The sequence below is a fragment of the Poromitra crassiceps genome (genome assembly GCF_964638095.1).
Source record: "Poromitra crassiceps genome assembly, chromosome: 8".
In the NCBI taxonomy this organism is placed as follows: Eukaryota; Metazoa; Chordata; class Actinopteri; order Beryciformes; family Melamphaidae; genus Poromitra; species Poromitra crassiceps.
In genome coordinates this window covers 51,753,959-51,771,458 of record NC_139629.1, presented here as the reverse complement: position 1 = coordinate 51,771,458, position 17,500 = coordinate 51,753,959, and the positions used below count along the sequence as shown (strand labels likewise).

The 17,500-nt window shown below is 45.6% G+C and overlaps 1 protein-coding gene across 2 annotated transcripts in view; it reads right to left on the bottom strand.

Moving 5' to 3' along the window:
- Nucleotides 1–17,500, bottom strand: part of LOC310781423 (protein bicaudal D homolog 2-like) — a gene marked incomplete at its 3' end in the record, with an annotated part of 83,610 nt that overhangs the window by 36,696 nt on the left and 29,414 nt on the right. For both annotated transcript variants that reach the window (XM_083642051.1, XM_083642050.1), the window contains exon 2: nucleotides 6,145–6,357. In XM_083642051.1, coding sequence (XP_083498177.1) covers nucleotides 6,145–6,357 — 213 coding nt within the window. The remainder of the gene's footprint in view (nucleotides 1–6,144; nucleotides 6,358–17,500) is intronic.

Genomic DNA, 17,500 nt, shown 5'->3' with positions numbered 1-17,500 from the left:
AAAGGCAGAACGCTATAAATTAATGTGTCAGTGAGAGAAAAGTGGTCCAAATGAGTGAATTATTACAGGGTGACAGTTGATCATATGTGCAGGTTGTGAACACTGCATGGAAAGAGACGTCTGTAAGCATTGCATAGAGGGGCAAAGTGACCGCCTACTTCCTGCTTCAGCACTGTACCAGAGATTTTCATCCGCCATTTATTTTCCCATAGACATTTCGTAAAATGCTTATAAAAATAGTTTTACTTGGTCAAACCAAACGGTTCAGCTGTATTTAGAAACAGGAGAGACCACATAACATTTCACTCGGACCAAAACATAAAAGAATTGCGGATTTAAAAAAAATATTTTTTCAATGTAGTTTTTTTTGTTGTTGGTCCGAGTGAAATGTTCTATGGTCTCTCCCAATTCTAAATATAGCTGAACTGTTTGGCTTGACGAAGTAAAACTATTTTAATAAGCATTTTACGGAATGTCTATGGGAAAATAAATGGTGGATGAAAATCTCTGGTACAGTGCTGAAGCAGGAAGTAGGCGGTCACTTTGCCTCTCTATTGTGATGCTAATGTGGAAGGAGATTAAATTTTCTATGCGTGTGTGAATAGAGAGCAAAGCAAAAAGGCACGACTACCGTGATAAACGTCATTTGATTTCTTTGTAGCTTTTCTTATTTGTGGCTCTGCTTGATAAATCACTCAGACGCTGCTGGCTGTGAGGATGAAGGCAGCCACCAGGGGGCGCAGATCCCCTCTCACTGTGGGCAGATTAAATTTAATGGAGTCACGTCTATTAGTGTGCGCCTCCTCACAACGTTACTGGTTCATTGTGTGGGTTAATCCTGTAGCCTGCTGCACCGTAGCACCGTAGCAGTACTGTGGAATACGTCTTATCAGCGCCCGGGGCCAACATTCAGCCCAAGACCATGTACGTCTTTGGTGTCTGAGACTTCACTGGAGGTTTAAATGGGATCTATGTCACCATGTTAAGAGAGTCGGTGCCCAATTGGTTGTGAAATCTACTGCCTTTGGTTGAGATGAAATCCAGTCATGAGTCCAGTCCAGAAGCTCTGGGCTCCACGTGGTCCAAATATGAGGCTATATCATCTGGAGATTGATGATGATGGGCTTAAGAGGGTCAATGGAGTATACGGTATACCAGGGGTCAACAATGAGACACTGTGGAACAAAACCTCACCATCTTATGAACCTGTCCAGCAGAGAGATTTCACTTTCATTGACATGAGAGATGGAATATAGCCCCTAAATCAAGAGACCTGGGGCGTGGTGTTAGCCCTGTAAACAGAGTAACCGTCTATCTGCAAGGGCAAAGAAACGTACGTTTCCACACACAAAAGACTACAGTTACAGCCCAACTGTGTCAGCATTCCATGGGCAAATTGAATCACAAAACCACCCTGCTGGCCCAATATGATTATCTGGGCCGGGCCAGAACAGCAGCAGCACACTGGGCCTGTATTTAGTGAGGCCTGTCTCCTTCTCTAACGGGTTTCCCCCCTCATTCTCATCTCATCACAGCCCCCCTTCCCCCCCCTCCAGCCCTAAGCATTCACTTTGGGGCTAATTTGAAGCCCTGGAGACAAAGGGCTCTTTCAGTGTCGCCCAGCCGGGTCACAATGCCAGCCTCAGTGCCCCAGCTCCCGACATCCACCCACAGCAGCACCGTTGGAAGGGTGTCGTTATCGGCCCCATACATGGGTCCATTTACACTCCGGCCCCTTTTGATCCAGCCAATTAGAGAGAGCTGGCTGGAGCCCAGGGTGCTGCCTCGGTTCCTAGCAGTGTGCTCACTATGAGCCTCGCACACGCAGGCCACCAGTACATCACCAGTACAGCACCAGTACAGCACCAGTACAGCACCAGTACAGCACCAGTACAGCACCACTTACAGCCAGGCTGGAGGTCAGATGGACCTGTCTGAGAACAATGGCTTAGCATTAGGGTAGTCTCATGTCTCTGCTTTAGTAAAAGAAGCATGAGGTAAGTTGCCCTCGGGTAGAGATTTAAGAGCTATCATCATGTCTCTGTAAGGGGTCCCTACACAGGTCCCTACACAGGTCCCTACACAGGTCCCTACACAGGTCCCTATCATGTCTCTGTAAGGGGTCCCTACACAGGTCCCTACACAGGACCCTACACAGGACCCTACACAGGACCCTACACAGGTCCCTACACAGGACCCTACACAGGTCCCTACACAGGTCCCTACACAGGACCCTACACATGTCCCTACACAGGACCCTACACATGTCCCTACACAGGACCCTACACATGTCCCTACACAGGTCCCTACACAGGACCCTACACAGGACCCTACACAGGACCCTACACAGGACCCTACACAGGTCCCTACACAGGTCCCTACACAGGACCCTACACAGGTCCCTACACAGGTCCCTACACAGGTCCCTACACAGGACCCTACACAGGTCCCTACACATGTCCCTACACAGGACCCTACACATGTCCCTACACAGGACCCTACACAGGACCCTACACAGGACCCTACACATGTCCCTACACAGGACCCTACACAGGACCCTACACATGTCCCTACACATGTCCCTACACAGGACCCTACACATGTCCCTACACAGGACCCTACACAGGTCCCTACACAGGTCCCTACACAGGTCCCTACACATGTCCCTACACAGGACCCTACACAGGACCCTACACAGGACCCTACACAGGACCCTACACATGTCCCTACACAGGACCCTACACAGGACCCTACACATGTCCCTACACAGGACCCTACACATGTCCCTACACAGGACCCTACACATGTCCCTACACAGGACCCTACACAGGACCCTACACAGGACCCTACACATGTCCCTACACAGGACCCTACACAGGACCCTACACAGGACCCTACACAGGACCCTACACAGGACCCTACACAGGACCCTACACAGGTCCCTACACAGGTCCCTATCATGTCTCTGTAAGGGGTCCCTACACAGGACCCTACACAGGACCCTACACAGGTCCCTACACAGGTCCCTACACAGGTCCCTATCATGTCTCTGTAAGGGGTCCCTACACAGGACCCTACACAGGACCCTACACAGTTAGTTGAATTTGGAGCTTTCCAGAACTCCTAAGTCTCTGTGAGGGAAAAGTCATTTCAAAGACATTATTTTTCTTTGCCCTAATCTCCATAAGAGACCTCAGGCTGCTGACATCTGTGTTAAGCGCCGACAGCAGCCTTCAGCCATACTGTACGCCACAGACGTGTGTCCAAACAGACCTTCAGCCATACTGTACGCCACAGACGTGTGTCCAAACAGACCTTCAGCCATACTGTACGCCACAGACGTGTGTCCAAACAGACCTTCAGCCATACTGTACGCCACAGACCTGTTTCCAAACAGACAGCAGCCTTCAGCCATACTGTACGCCACAGACCTGTTTCCAAACAGACCTGGTATCCACCTCACTCAGGCCCCCTGGTTCCTCTCCCCTCTCCCCCCCCCGGTTCCTCTCCCCCCTCAGGCCCTGGTTCCTCTCCCCTCCCCCCCCCCCCCGGTTCCTCTCCCCCCTCAGGCCCTGGTTCCTCTCCCCTCTCCCCTCCAAGCACACTAGAATTACCAACTTGACCTGCAAAACAGTGGGCTCAGCTCAATCTGGTGTGACCCAACACAAGCAGAGTTGAAATAATAAGGGCTTTAACTAGCACTAAGCCAAAGGATTAAGACAGAGAGATGGAAACAGAGAGGAGAGAAATGAGATGCTGGGCTGAATTTCATCCTGAGGAACTGAAGCAGAGAAATTTCGAATTTTTTTGAATTTTGAATCTGTCCTCTCCTTGATTCTGTAAACTTAACAAGTTGGGTGCTCGGGTGGAGAGTATGCATGATTGGAGTGAGTGTGAAACACTACACTGACTTGAAAGACCACATGGCATTGCTATGGTCACAGCGTTGCTGTAAGAGAGCTAACTTAGTACAGTAGTTATATCAAAATCACCAAGTGACTTCCTGGCCTGTGATGGTACTGTGCAGCAAAGAGCAGCTAATCCTGTCAACTCAAATGATTCATAGCATCAGTGTTCCGTTCCTTCTAACACAACTGGACTTTCCTTCTCCCACTCAGTAGTCTGTGCTTCAAACCCTCTTAATATTCTACCCTTTACTTGCTCTGTCAAGGGAGTGTGGAGCTGTGCATCACAGAAGCTCCTCTCATCGCTGTCTTCCTCAAAGCTCAGGGGGATCTCACCCTGGCCTGCACCCCCCTCTCATTAAATCAATCTCCTCATCGCCAGCTCCATCACTCACACACACACGCACAAACGTGTGCGCACACAAATACATAGACACACACACACACACACACACACACACACACACACAAAACCCACACACACACACAAAACCCACACACTGCACTGTACTCTCTCTTCTAACGAGGTTAATTGGCCTTGAATGAGAATGGCAGAGCTCCGACATTGTCTAAAGTGGGACACAGACACTGAAGGTTTCTGGGAGTCTGAGAGAGAAAATAAATATGTCTGCTGGAGTGTGTGTGAAGGCTGCTGGAGTGTGTGTGAAGGCTGCTGGAGTGTGTGTGAAGGCTGCTGGAGTGTGTGTGAAGGCTAGTGTTTTGATTCAGCCAAATTCTTGGGTCATGTCATTGGGTCATGCTACAGCTAAAGGCTTTTGGGTAAACAGGAAGTACCCAGGCTTTTATCTGGCTCTCCGTGGATAAATGAGCACTGCTAATCTGATGTGAAGAGGAGGTGTGCTAGTTTGCAGAGTGCTGAGCTGCTGCCTGCAGTCAGTGAGCTGCTGCCTGCAGTCAGTGAGCTGAGCTGCTGCCTGCAGTCAGTGAGCTGAGCTGCTGCCTGCAGTCAGTGAGCTGAGCTGCTGCCTGCAGTCAGTGAGCTGAGCTGCTGCCTGCAGTCAGTGAGCTGCTGCCTGCAGTCAGTGAGCTGCTGCCTGCAGTCAGTGAGCTGCTGCCTGCAGTCAGTGAGCTGCTGCCTGCAGTCAGTGAGCTGCTGCCTGCAGTCGGTGGCAAACAGAGTTCTGTATTGAATTCAAAGTGCAAATCGAATGTCAGTGATGATGAACTCATGTAGGATCAGGCCTTCTCTTTGAGAAGTGGGCGTGGCCTCAGTGCCTCTCAGTGGGCGTGGCCTCAGTGCCTCTCAGTGGGCGTGGCCTCAGTGCCTCTCAGTCTGTAATCAGAACTCCACCCAGCCAGGAGGCCAGGGGTGGAGCACACCACATCAGGCTGAGAGGGAGGCAAGGAGCTCCTCCAACCAGCTGGGTCTCTGCCAGCTCACCACAAGCTCCCAAATCACCAGGGCGTGATTAGGCTTATCTTGGCATGCCTGCCAGTGTTGCCAGTGTTGCAAGATTGGGCGGTTTTCCGGCAATTGGGCTGTTTTGGGTTGCATTGTGCGAGGGGGGGGATGGGCTTGGGCTGGTGGACAGAGGCGCTTGTTTCCATAGACCTGCACTTGGGGCAGTTTTGTGTGCGTTTTGGTGGTTTTTGATCCGTGTTTGGGCTGGAATTAACCATCAGCTGTTATCTGGCAACACTGATGCCTGCAGTCGATGGGTCCTTAGCTCAGTGCTTTTTGATTGCAACACCAAAAGGATCAATGTTGAATATTTGCTCCTTTTGTGTGTTTAACCCATTGATACCTGATGCAGCATTTGTGTGTATCCCTTTAAGACCGCGAACCGCATCACACGGTTCGCGGTCTTAAAGAGATACACACACAAATGATGGATATACACGCAAATGCTGCATCAGGTGTCAATGGGTTAAGCGTGTCAGTGTCAGCACAGAGAAGTCAGGATTACATTGGTGAGATTGTAAAATCTATAGACTAGAATGCATAGTGCAGGAAGGAACAGAATGTGTGTGAATATGTGTTTAACAGAATCACATAGTGTATATGTCTGAAGTCAAAAATAACTTTTTCATTCAGTCATGACCTCTGACCAACCAAAAATATATCATCTGGTCGGTTCATCAGATTTGATCCGCAGAGGATAATTGTATCTTTTGCACATCTCCAACTGTCCATAGTGACCAGATGAAATAGTATTGAAATGGTTTGCCATTTAATCTGGTAATGATATCATTCTGGTTGTGCATCTCCCTCTCTCACCTCTCTCATCTCCTGGGCGATGGTGGCCAGGCGTTCGTTCTCAGACTGGGTGTTGGTGAGGATGTTGCGCGTCTGGCGGAGTTCGGTCTGCAGCTCCAGGACCCTCTGCTCGTAGTACGCCTCCTTACAGGCCGACTCCTGGATCAGAGACTCCTCACGGCTCTCCCCGTCCGCTGCCACCTTCCTGTGGTTGGAGTAGGCTTGTCCAAAGGCCTGGAGACACAGAGATGGAGGAAACGTGCTGTCAGTTAAACTTAAAGGCACGTTCAGAAATATGAGAGAATTGCACACAGAAAGGTTTCAGCTAGATAGAATCACTTTCTGGCTCGTCAGCTGATGGCAGGTAACCTGAGAACATTTAACAGCAGGCTTATTTTTTTTTGACCAGCCATAAAACGGCATCCTGCATTATTTGATCTCGGGGCTCCTGCGTCGTCTGGACCTCCACGACATTTCTCTTTGTCTTCATGTTTTCATTTTGGTGGATTAACATCGTTAACGATGTGTCGCCACATCTCTAAAACATCAAAGATGTTTCCAGTAGTAGTGTGTACGTACACACGTGTGTTCTGTCCATTATGTTACCTGTTATTTCATTAAATATACACCGTTTTTTGGTTTACTCATCATCGGCCTCCTGCTGTTGTCCTGCAATTGGGTCCTCTAAAGCAGAGTGTCACGGTGAGTGGTTTAGACCGTGACACTCTGCTTTGATTTGATTGGATGAAACACTGACGGTACGCACATTCAGAAACTACGCTGAGATTCAAAATGGTTTCCCGGGCCAGCTGGCGGGTGACCTCATTTTTTGGATCCATCGCCAAACCCAAAATGGACCCGCTTGGCGCTTGGTGGGTCGGGTGTTCCTTTTGGACCCGGCTGGAGCCAATGGGGCAAAAAGAGAAAGGAGGGCAGAGGCACATAAAAAAAAACTCTCCCTAAAATAATGGCGTCAGCGTCTACACAGAGAGATAATCAGTTCACCTCAATCTGGCCGGCATCATCCCTTCCATCATCTCCCCCGCCTCCCTCTCCCTCCCCTCCCCTCCTGGCCTCCACTGCACGTGCTCAGTCTGCACTGACTCCACAGATGGGCAAACCCAACAGGAAAAGTAGAACAAATGGACTCGTGCCGTGAGAAGCTCTTAATGCTGCAGAAGATCATAGAGGAGTGAGGGACGCTCAGCAGATGCTCCAGTATTTTTCACAGAGCGAGAGAAGGAGATGACGTTTATGAAGATGAAATAACTATGGGGGACAGGATCAGGCGTCTGCCGGCTGTATAGAGGGATAGTGTCTGTATCTCTGTATAGTCTAATCTAATCTAGTCTCTGTATCTCTGTATAGTCGAATCTAATATAGTCTCTGTATCTCTGTATAGTCTAATCTAATATATGCCTACCCCACACTACAGGATTTTCAAATCCTTGAAGATTATAAAAATCTTGAGAGCCCACACACTACAGGACAGAGAGAGCCGATTTTTTAACATTTCAATCTTGGGACACACACACAATCGCGTCTGTTCAAACGCAACCCCACACACTAGAAGATTATGCCGAAGATTCACATTGGAAGCAGGGCTCGACGTTAACTTTTAAAATGCCTATTCAGTGTGCGCACGGGGTGTAGTAGTAGTAATAATGATAATAATGATAATAATAATAATAATAATAATAATAATAATAATAATAATAATAATAATAATAATAATACATTTGTGTCATTTCGTTTTCTAAACAAATCTTTTTTTTGTTTTTATAATGCATTTGCACTGAAAGGATTTGTTTAACTAATATTTGCGCGGACAGCCGCGTCCATTCGGGGTGTAGGCCTACTGTGCACGGCCAGGCGAAAACCGTCTGTAGGTGCCTTGTGGAGGGGCGCGTCTGCTGATTAATTTTGACTCACTTTTCCGTGCGGACACTCGCCGATGCGGGAAGCTATGAGACCTAAGCGCTTGTTGTAGGCTACATGCTTTGCAGTATAGCATTAGTTTTCCGTCCCGTTCAAAGACGCACGGGTATTTCACCTCGATGACAATTTCCTCGTTCTTTGTTTCTGTGCGGGGCTGCGGGTGGACGCGGACCAGTTTATTTTGCGAAAAACTAATGGAAACGCAGCTACTACTGGCTCTCTGCTCAAGATGCAATCGCCTGTCGGGTTGTAAATATCTAACATGTTAGATATGGCCGATTCACAATCGGGAAGAGGCAGTCTTCCCGATTGTGAATCTTGGAACCCCACACACTACAGGATCATTTGGGAAGATTATCTGCCCGACGCGCTTCAAATCGGGAGCACCCCCGAGAAAATCGGGAGGGGGGAATCTTGGCCATAATCTTGCAAATTATCCTGTAGTGTGGGGTAGGCAATAGTCTCTGTATCTCTGTATAGTCTAATCTAATATAGTCTCTGTATCTCTGTATAGTCTAATCTAATATAGTCTCTGTATCTCTGTATAGTCTAATCTAATATAGTCTCTGTATCTCTGTATAGTCTAATCTAATATAGTCTCTGTATCTCTGTATAGTCTAATCTAATATAGTCTCTGTATCTCTGTATAGTCTAATCTAATATAGTCTCTGTATCTCTGTATAGTCTAATCTAATATAGTCTCTGTATCTCTGTATAGTCTAATCTAATATAGTCTCTAGTCTGTATCTCTGTATAGTCTAATCTAATATAGTCTCTGTATCTCTGTATAGTCTAATCTAATATAGTCTCTGTATCTCTGTATAGTCTAATCTAATATAGTCTCTGTATCTCTGTATAGTCTAATCTAATCTAGTCTCTGTATCTCTGTATAGTCTAATCTAATATAGTCTCTGTATCTCTGTATAGTCTAATCTAATATAGTCTCTGTATCTCTGTATAGTCTAATCTAATATAGTCTCTGTATCTCTGTATAGTCTAATCTAATATAGTCTCTAGTCTGTATCTCTGTATAGTCTAATCTAATATAGTCTCTGTATCTCTGTATAGTCTAATCTAATCTAGTCTCTGTATCTCTGTATAGTCTAATCTAATATAGTCTCTGTATCTCTGTATAGTCTAATCTAATATAGTCTCTGTATCTCTGTATAGTCTAATCTAATATAGTCTCTGTATCTCTGTATAGTCTAATCTAATATAGTCTCTGTATCTCTGTATAGTCTAATCTAATATAGTCTCTGTATCTCTGTATAGTCTAATCTAATATAGTCTCTGTATCTCTGTATAGTCTAATCTAATCTAGTCTCTGTATCTCTGTATAGTCTAATCTAATATAGTCTCTGTATCTCTGTATAGTCTAATCTAATATAGTCTCTGTATCTCTGTATAGTCTAATCTAATATAGTCTCTGTATCTCTGTATAGTCTAATCTAATATAGTCTCTAGTCTGTATCTCTGTATAGTCTAATCTAATATAGTCTCTGTATCTCTGTATAGTCTAATCTAATCTAGTCTCTGTATCTCTGTATAGTCTAATCTAATATAGTCTCTGTATCTCTGTATAGTCTAATCTAATATAGTCTCTGTATCTCTGTATAGTCTAATCTAATATAGTCTCTGTATCTCTGTATAGTCTAATCTAATATAGTCTCTGTATCTCTGTATAGTCTAATCTAATATAGTCTCTGTATCTCTGTATAGTCTAATCTAATATAGTCTCTGTATCTCTGTATAGTCTAATCTAATCTAGTCTCTGTATCTCTGTATAGTCTAATCTAATATAGTCTCTGTATCTCTGTATAGTCTAATCTAATATAGTCTCTGTATCTCTGTATAGTCTAATCTAATATAGTCTCTGTATCTCTGTATAGTCTAATCTAATATAGTCTCTGTATTGAAAGTGTTGTGAACTGTATTTTCTCTGTGCACACCAGGGGGCCGGTTTACTACTAATGGCTCCCTTAACTTTGACCTTAATTTGTTAATCGGCCCACGAGGCAGAAACAACAAAATGTGAAAGGAGAGAGAGAGACAGAGTGAGAGAGAGAGAGGTAGAGAAAGAGAGAGATGAGATAGAGATAGACAGACACAGATAGAGAGATACCGAGAGAGAGAGAGATACATACAGAGAGATAGACCGAGAGAGAGAGAGAGAGAGAGTGAGAGAGAAACCTTCACTGCAGCAGCATCTAGGTTAGGCTACCCTCTCCCTTCTCAAAATAATCATAATTATCCCCCTGATTATAGATTTCGTTTCCAATCCTGTAGCCAGCAGTGATCGGATAGAAATTCAGAGAGTCGTCTGGTGTCACAGCCTGTGTGCACTCAGGCGCTCTAGTCTGAAGTCACCTCTGAAGATGACCTCTCTCCTCTCTGTGACCTGCTGCCCCGCCTCACATGATCTACACGTGACTGGATTTCCCCGGTCCGACGATGTATCACAATAATCCCAGTAATTCCTTTAGCGAAAGGGAAATCTGCAAATGTGTGTTAGTGTGGATCTGACCTACTTGCAGGACTTCATTATGTGAACGTGCAGAAGTAGTTTAATGGGTTAGTGGAAATGCATGACATCATGTCTGGTGCATGGTGGACAGTTGAGTCTCTGTTCAAGGGAAGATGATTGCTTCAGGCAGGGGAGATGATTGCTTCAGGCAGGGCAGATATCTCCATCAGATATCATATCAGATGGAGATATCTGCATGACTGAGAAGATACAGTATACACGCCTATAATAAAGAAAGAGTGGAAATAACCTGCTGCTGGTTCCAACAACAGAGAGGAGGTGGAGGCCCTGGAACAATGGTGCCAGGACAACCACCTCTCTCTGAACATCTCCAAGACCAAGGAGATCATTGTTGACTACAGGAGGGGGGGGGGGGGCACACCCCCAATCACCATCAACGGCACAGTGGTGGAAAGGGTGGACAGCTTCAAGTACCTGGGAGTCAACATCCACCAGGACCTGACTTGGGCCGGCCACACCGCCACTGTTGTCAAAAAGGCCCAACAGCGAATACACGGACTCAAGCGCCTGAAGAAATTTGGGCTAAGGAAAGAAATCCTCAGGGACTTCTACAGAGGCACCATTGAAAGCCTGCTGACTGGCGGCTTCACCACCTGGTACGGGAACTGTACCACCATGGACCGCAGGGCGCTACAGAGGGTGAGGCGCGCGGCCCAGCACGTAACAGAATGTGAGTTGCCAGATCTGCAAGAACTGTATAAACAGCGGTGCCTCAGGAGGTCCCTGAAGATCTTCAAAGACACAAACCATCCCCACAACAGCCTGTTCTCCCTGTTACCCTCAGGGAGAAGATACAGGGTTCCGAAAGCACGCACAAATCGCTTGAGGAACAGTTTCTTCCCGCAGGCCACGAGACTCCTTAACATACACAAATAGTGTAGTAGCCGTACTGTACCGTACTGTAGCTGCTACCATTACGTAGGGGTGGGGGAAAAAATCGATTCACCTAAGTATCGCGATTTTTAATGTCACGATTTTTTGGATCGATCTTTTATTCCAGAATCGATAATCGCAAATTAAAAAATAATAATAATAAAAAAAATAAAATAAAAAAAAAGATTTTGGGTGCTTGCAGTCAGGCCACTCACTGAACAGCAGGCCAGGCGCCGCCTACTGGTTTACTAGTGGTTTTATTACTTTATTAGTTAGTCTGAAGTAATAATTACACTTCAGGGTTAAAGTGGGTGCATCTCATTGTAAAATTGGACTTCAAACGGCCCAAATCTGGCTTCAAACGGCCCAAATTTCACGCGCGTTGGCCCATATCGGCCTGGCCTGCTTGGTATCTAATGCCCGGCCTGAATTATGATCCCAGTCCGCCCCTGTTTTTAACTATATCGCCCAGCCCTACTCATGATATATAATATACAGTCTCTAGTGTATGATTCAACTTTTCCCATGTTCTAATCTAGTGTAAAAAAGCAAACAAACTGAAAAAAGAAAAGAAAAAAATTAACAAAAATCGCAATAAATCGTAATATCGAATCGCAATAATCGTAGAATCGCAATACTTAAGAATCGCAATATAAATCGAATCGGCACCCAAGAATCGTGATAGTATCGAATCGGGAGATAAGTGAATCGCCACAGCCCTACCATTACGTATGTCTAATGTTTAATTGTATGTTTAATAAGGAATATGCTATTTGCACCTGTATGTCAAATACGCCGAATTTAAAACGCTGAGTTTAATTGTATGTTTAATAAGGAATATGCTATTTGCACCTGTATATCAAATACGTCGAATTTAAAATGTTGAATCACGTCTAAAGTATGCACACGACATGCGCACCTATGTGCAGTGAATATGCCACTATCTCTGACTTGTCTTATCACTATACTGCCTTATTGCTTGTTGTGTCTCTTGTTGTTTTCGCACTCATATGCCCTGTTATACTTGTACTATGTTGTAAACGGAGTCCACAGCACAAGAATTTCACACGTGATACTTGTACCATGGAGTGACAATAAAAATCTTGAATCTTGAATCTTGAACTTTGGAACCTCATCTGTGGAATCTCTCTGGGCAAATCACTTTAGAAACACTACATGCTTATGTACTAAAGAATGATGTGAAAACTACTTCACAATGTCTGTATGGAGGGACTGATGAGAACAGCCAACTCTCCTCCCCAGTCAGATCTAATAGTGACTGAGCCTCTATACACTTTGACTGACTGTATCATGTATAATGTATAATATATATATATATATATATATATATATATATATATATATATATACTGTATTATGTAGGGAACTGAACTGAACTGAACAAGCACAAATCTTGAAACAAGAGAAAATATAATTAATATCGATGTTGCTGCTGATAGTCAACCAAAAAGTCACATTAGATCCCAGCAACAGCCATCAGTGTACAGCTCTCGAATCAATGTCTAAATATCCTCATACCCTCCGTCCCCAAAATATATCCCCCTCCATCCAAAACTCACCCCCGTCCATCAAACTGTATCTTATTCAATTTCATGAAGATACTGGATTAACCCAATCAGAAGGAGGGGAATCCCATCGTTATAATCTTGGTGCATGATGGGTATCAAGGGGAAACCAATCAATCTAATCTAGGAGGCCTCTCCTTCAAATGAGGAGCCCCCCCGCCAAAACCCACTGACCCAAGTTCTTTAATCTCAGTCCCTCAAGCGTGGGTTTAGGCCTAACCCTTTGGAGGGTGTGCGGCACACGCGACCAAGCCTGTAATCCCAGTGAGCTGCACACCAAAATCCATAATTCATCTTCATCTTATACTGTATATGTTGCAGTTTTTCACACTGTGGATGTCCGCCTGAAATATCAACCTGTTGTCAGGCTAATCAAAGTCACATGACCTTCTATACTGTACACACAGTAACTATATCCTATATACCATCCAGACTTTCTTCTCAGAAGACAACCTATGATGCTATGTGGCACACTGTGAGGGAAGTCAATAGTTCAAGAGATTTGACCCTCTGTAGAACCCAACCTGATTCCAGATGATTGCATAGATTATGGGCTTCTGATCCTTCAGTTCAGCATCACTGCATCAACAGCATCATCATGTGAGACTGAGGGGCTCATAAGACAAAGCAGTCTCCTCTGATCTTAGTCACCACTGTCTTACTGTGTTACTTCCCATCTGTTGCTCACACTAACAGTGAGGACCTGACCTGACGACCACGCTCACATGATTACACACATGACCTGATGACCCCGGTCACATGATGATGAATGCGTGGAAATCATCAAAGGTTGCTGAAGTCATATTGTCTAAGTAAAGGTTATTGTGTGGGTGACTGAATGAATGACAGAGTTGGGAGGAAGTATCACGTTGCTAAGCCTGTGTTGTTCGTCTTAGGCAGAGAAGATATCAAAACACCGGTTTCTCTGGTAATGAGGTTTAATTTGACACCCTGGCTATTTCAAAGCTTAGTAAACACATCTTTCAACAAAAGCACATGTTGCTACGACACAGTGTGCTTCTAGTAGGGGTGGGAGAAAAAATCGATTCACCTAAGTATCGCGATTTTTAATGTCACGATTTTTTGGATCGATCTTTTATTCCAGAATCGATAATCGCAAATTAAAAAAAAAAAAAAATTTTTTTTTTTTTTTTTTTTTTTTTTTTTGGTGCTTGCAGTCAGGCCACTCACTGAACAGCAGGCTAGGCGCCGCCTACTGGTTTACTAGTGGTTTTATTACTTTATTAGTTAGTCTGAAGTAATAATTACACTTCAGGGTTAAAGTGGGTGCATCTCATTGTAAAATTGGACTTCAAACGGCCCAAATCTGGCTTCAAACGGCCCAAATTTCACGCGCGTTGGCCCATATCGGCCTGGCCTGCTTGGTATCTAATGCCCGGCCTGAATTATGATCCCAGTCCGCCCCTGTTTTTAACTATATCGCCCAGCCCTACTCATGATATATAATATACAGTCTCTAGTGTATGATTCAACTTTTCCCATGTTCTAATCTAGTGTAAAAAAGCAAACAAACTGAAAAAATAAAAGAAAAAAATAAACAAAAATCGCAATAAATCGTAATATCGAATCGCAATAATCGTAGAATCGCAATAATCGTGAATCGCAATATATATCGAATCGGCACCAAAGTATCGTGATAGTATCGAATCGGGAGATAAGTGAATCGGCACAGCCCTAGCTTCTAGTCACACGTTCTTTTTCTTCTTGTGATTGAACAAAGACGGTGTAGATGAGATGAGTGTTCAGCGTGTCGGGACACGACGGGATCATTGCTGTGTCCTGTAATCTGACTCAAGACAAGAGACCGTAATAATGGCAGGTTCAAAGTTCACTGATTAGATGGAGCGGAAGCACCAATGCTCTGTGTGATGATCCCACACCATCCCTCCCTGCTCAGGAGGAGAGGAAACACTGAAGACCAGCTTCTGAAGGCTACAGCCTTGGTGATAATGGTCAACAGCTTACATGCTAGATAGGAGGTCAAGGCAGGCGGTCAGAGAGTTCACTGTGGTTTTCCCTCCATCCATCTATCACACCTACCTTCTGTAATCCAACCAGGCGAGAGCAGAGAGGAGATGGCTCTCTGGGTCTCTGACAGCTAACAAATAGATCAATACTTCTGCTCTCAGAGGCCCTGTGGAGCTCAAGTAAACCAAATCTCCAATTCTATTTTCACTTGCTTGTTCTCCTGGGAGTGAACCATGTGTTTGTAGTATGGATTGAGAAGAGTGAGCTGGTGGAGATGATCTCCAGAGATCAGCCTACTGAAGGTATCCCCCCACCCCCCCACTCTTGATCTGTGCACATGGCTGCTGTATAAATCTTTTTTATAGCATTGCCTGAGGACCTAACCCCATTAGAGATCACTGCAGCTAGATCCATCTCTTCTGGATTTGGATCAGATTCGTCTATCTCCTGCCCTGGATCAGATTTGTCTATCGCCTGCCCTGCTAGAATGATCTGATTGTTAAACTCTCCGCTTAGCCCCTCGTGCTCTGACTGACAGCCCGGTTCTCCATCTCAACCAGGGAACGAAAGGACAGGCAGACACAGAAAGAAGGTGAGACAGAGAGGAGAGTGAGACAGCTCCTTTGTCAGACAGACAGCATGTTTGTTGTAGAGTCTGACTGCATGTGGTCACACAGCAAAGAAGCTAAGAGCCTGTGTCCACCTAGCGTCTTTTCATCAGGTCCAGCCTCTTTTTTCAGTTCTTTCCAATGAGGAGAGAGCGTATGCGGGCGCACACGGACGTCTAGAGAAAGTGCGCTGCGCCCACACACACACACAGCTGGTGATAGACTATAGGACAAATCTCCTACGACAGGGGTGTCCAAACTTGTTTGAATGGGGGCCAGATTAGATCTCACATCATGCGGGTTATTTAAAGAAAAATCACATACAATATAATTGTCCTCTAAGGGTTTTGTTCACCATCTGAAAACATTAGTTCCACCTGCATAGTTCCTACTTGTACAAACTGTATGATAGTGCTGTCATCGTTAGGTGAATGGAAGAAACGCAAATTGAACTTGCTTGATTAACCAGACTTTGGACTTGCCTGTCCGAGGGGGAAGCAAAGATTCGGACCAAATTGTGGACCTCTAATAAAGACCCACGTTGAATTTTAAATGAGAGAGAAGGGAGAGAAAATAAGAGGGGACAAACTCATCTCAATCTCATCTCATCTAGTGAGAATTTGACTTGGCACACAGCCAGAGAAAATAAACCCGGAACCGTACAGTGCGGAAAAGAAAACCTCAAGAACGTGAAACTCTTGATAAAACGCCATCACTGATCCCAGCATTGATTATGAGGCTCTAAAACACTCCGTCATGGTATTTATTCTCAGTCGCTGGTGCCAGATAGGAAAGACCAGGGCAAAGCAGGACATGCTTACAGAGCAAAACAACACAGAGAAGAGATGTGATAAGAGAACGCACGTGCAGGCAAGACCACAGTGGGCAGAAGATGGTGTTGATGTTGAACTGAAAACCCCCATCTCCTGCTCTACAACATCTCCTGCTCTACAACATCTCCTGCTCTACAACATCTCCTGCTCCACAACATCTCCTGCTCTACAACATCTCCTGCTCCACAACATCTCCTGCTCCACAACATCTCCTGCTCCACAACATCTCCTGCTCCACAACATCTCCTGCTCCACAACATCTCCTGCTCTACAACATCTCCTGCTCTACAACATCTCCTGCTCCACAACATCTCCTGCTCCACAACATCTCCTGCCCTACAACATCTCCTGCTCCACAACATCTCCTGCCCTACAACATCTCCTGCTCTACAACATCTCCTGCTCTACAACATCTCCTGCCCTACAACATCTCCTGCCCTACAACATCTCCTGCTCTACAACATCTCCTGCCCTACAACAGAGGCATTTCTGTCTCATTATGAGAAAGAGGGCCTGTCATGGATAGTGGAACAATATAGTGTTATTGTCTGCTAGGTCTGTTGACTTCTTCATACAGACAGTGATCTGTCAGTTGACCCTGCATGCCAAAGCGCTGGTTCAGCAGCAGCAGCACTGGAGGCTGCTCAGTGTTAGTGAGCGTTGCCATTGTAAGCGTTCTGCAGAGGAAGAGAGGTGGAGGGAGGAGGGGGGAGGAAGAGAGGTGGAGGAGGGAGGGGGGAGGAAGAGAGGTGGAGGAGGGAGGGGGGAGGAAGAGAGGTGGAGGAGGGAGGGGGGAGGAAGAGAGGTGGAGGAGGAGGGGGGAGGAAGAGAGGTGGAGGAGGAGGGGGGAGGAAGAGAGGTGGAGGAGGGGGGAGGAAGAGAGGTGGAGGGGGGAGGAAAGGGGGAGGAAGAGAGGTGGAGGGGGAGGAAAGGGGGGAGGAAGAGAGGTGGAGGGGGGAGAAAAGGGGGGAGGAAGAGAGGTGGAGGAGGAGGGGGGAGGAAGAG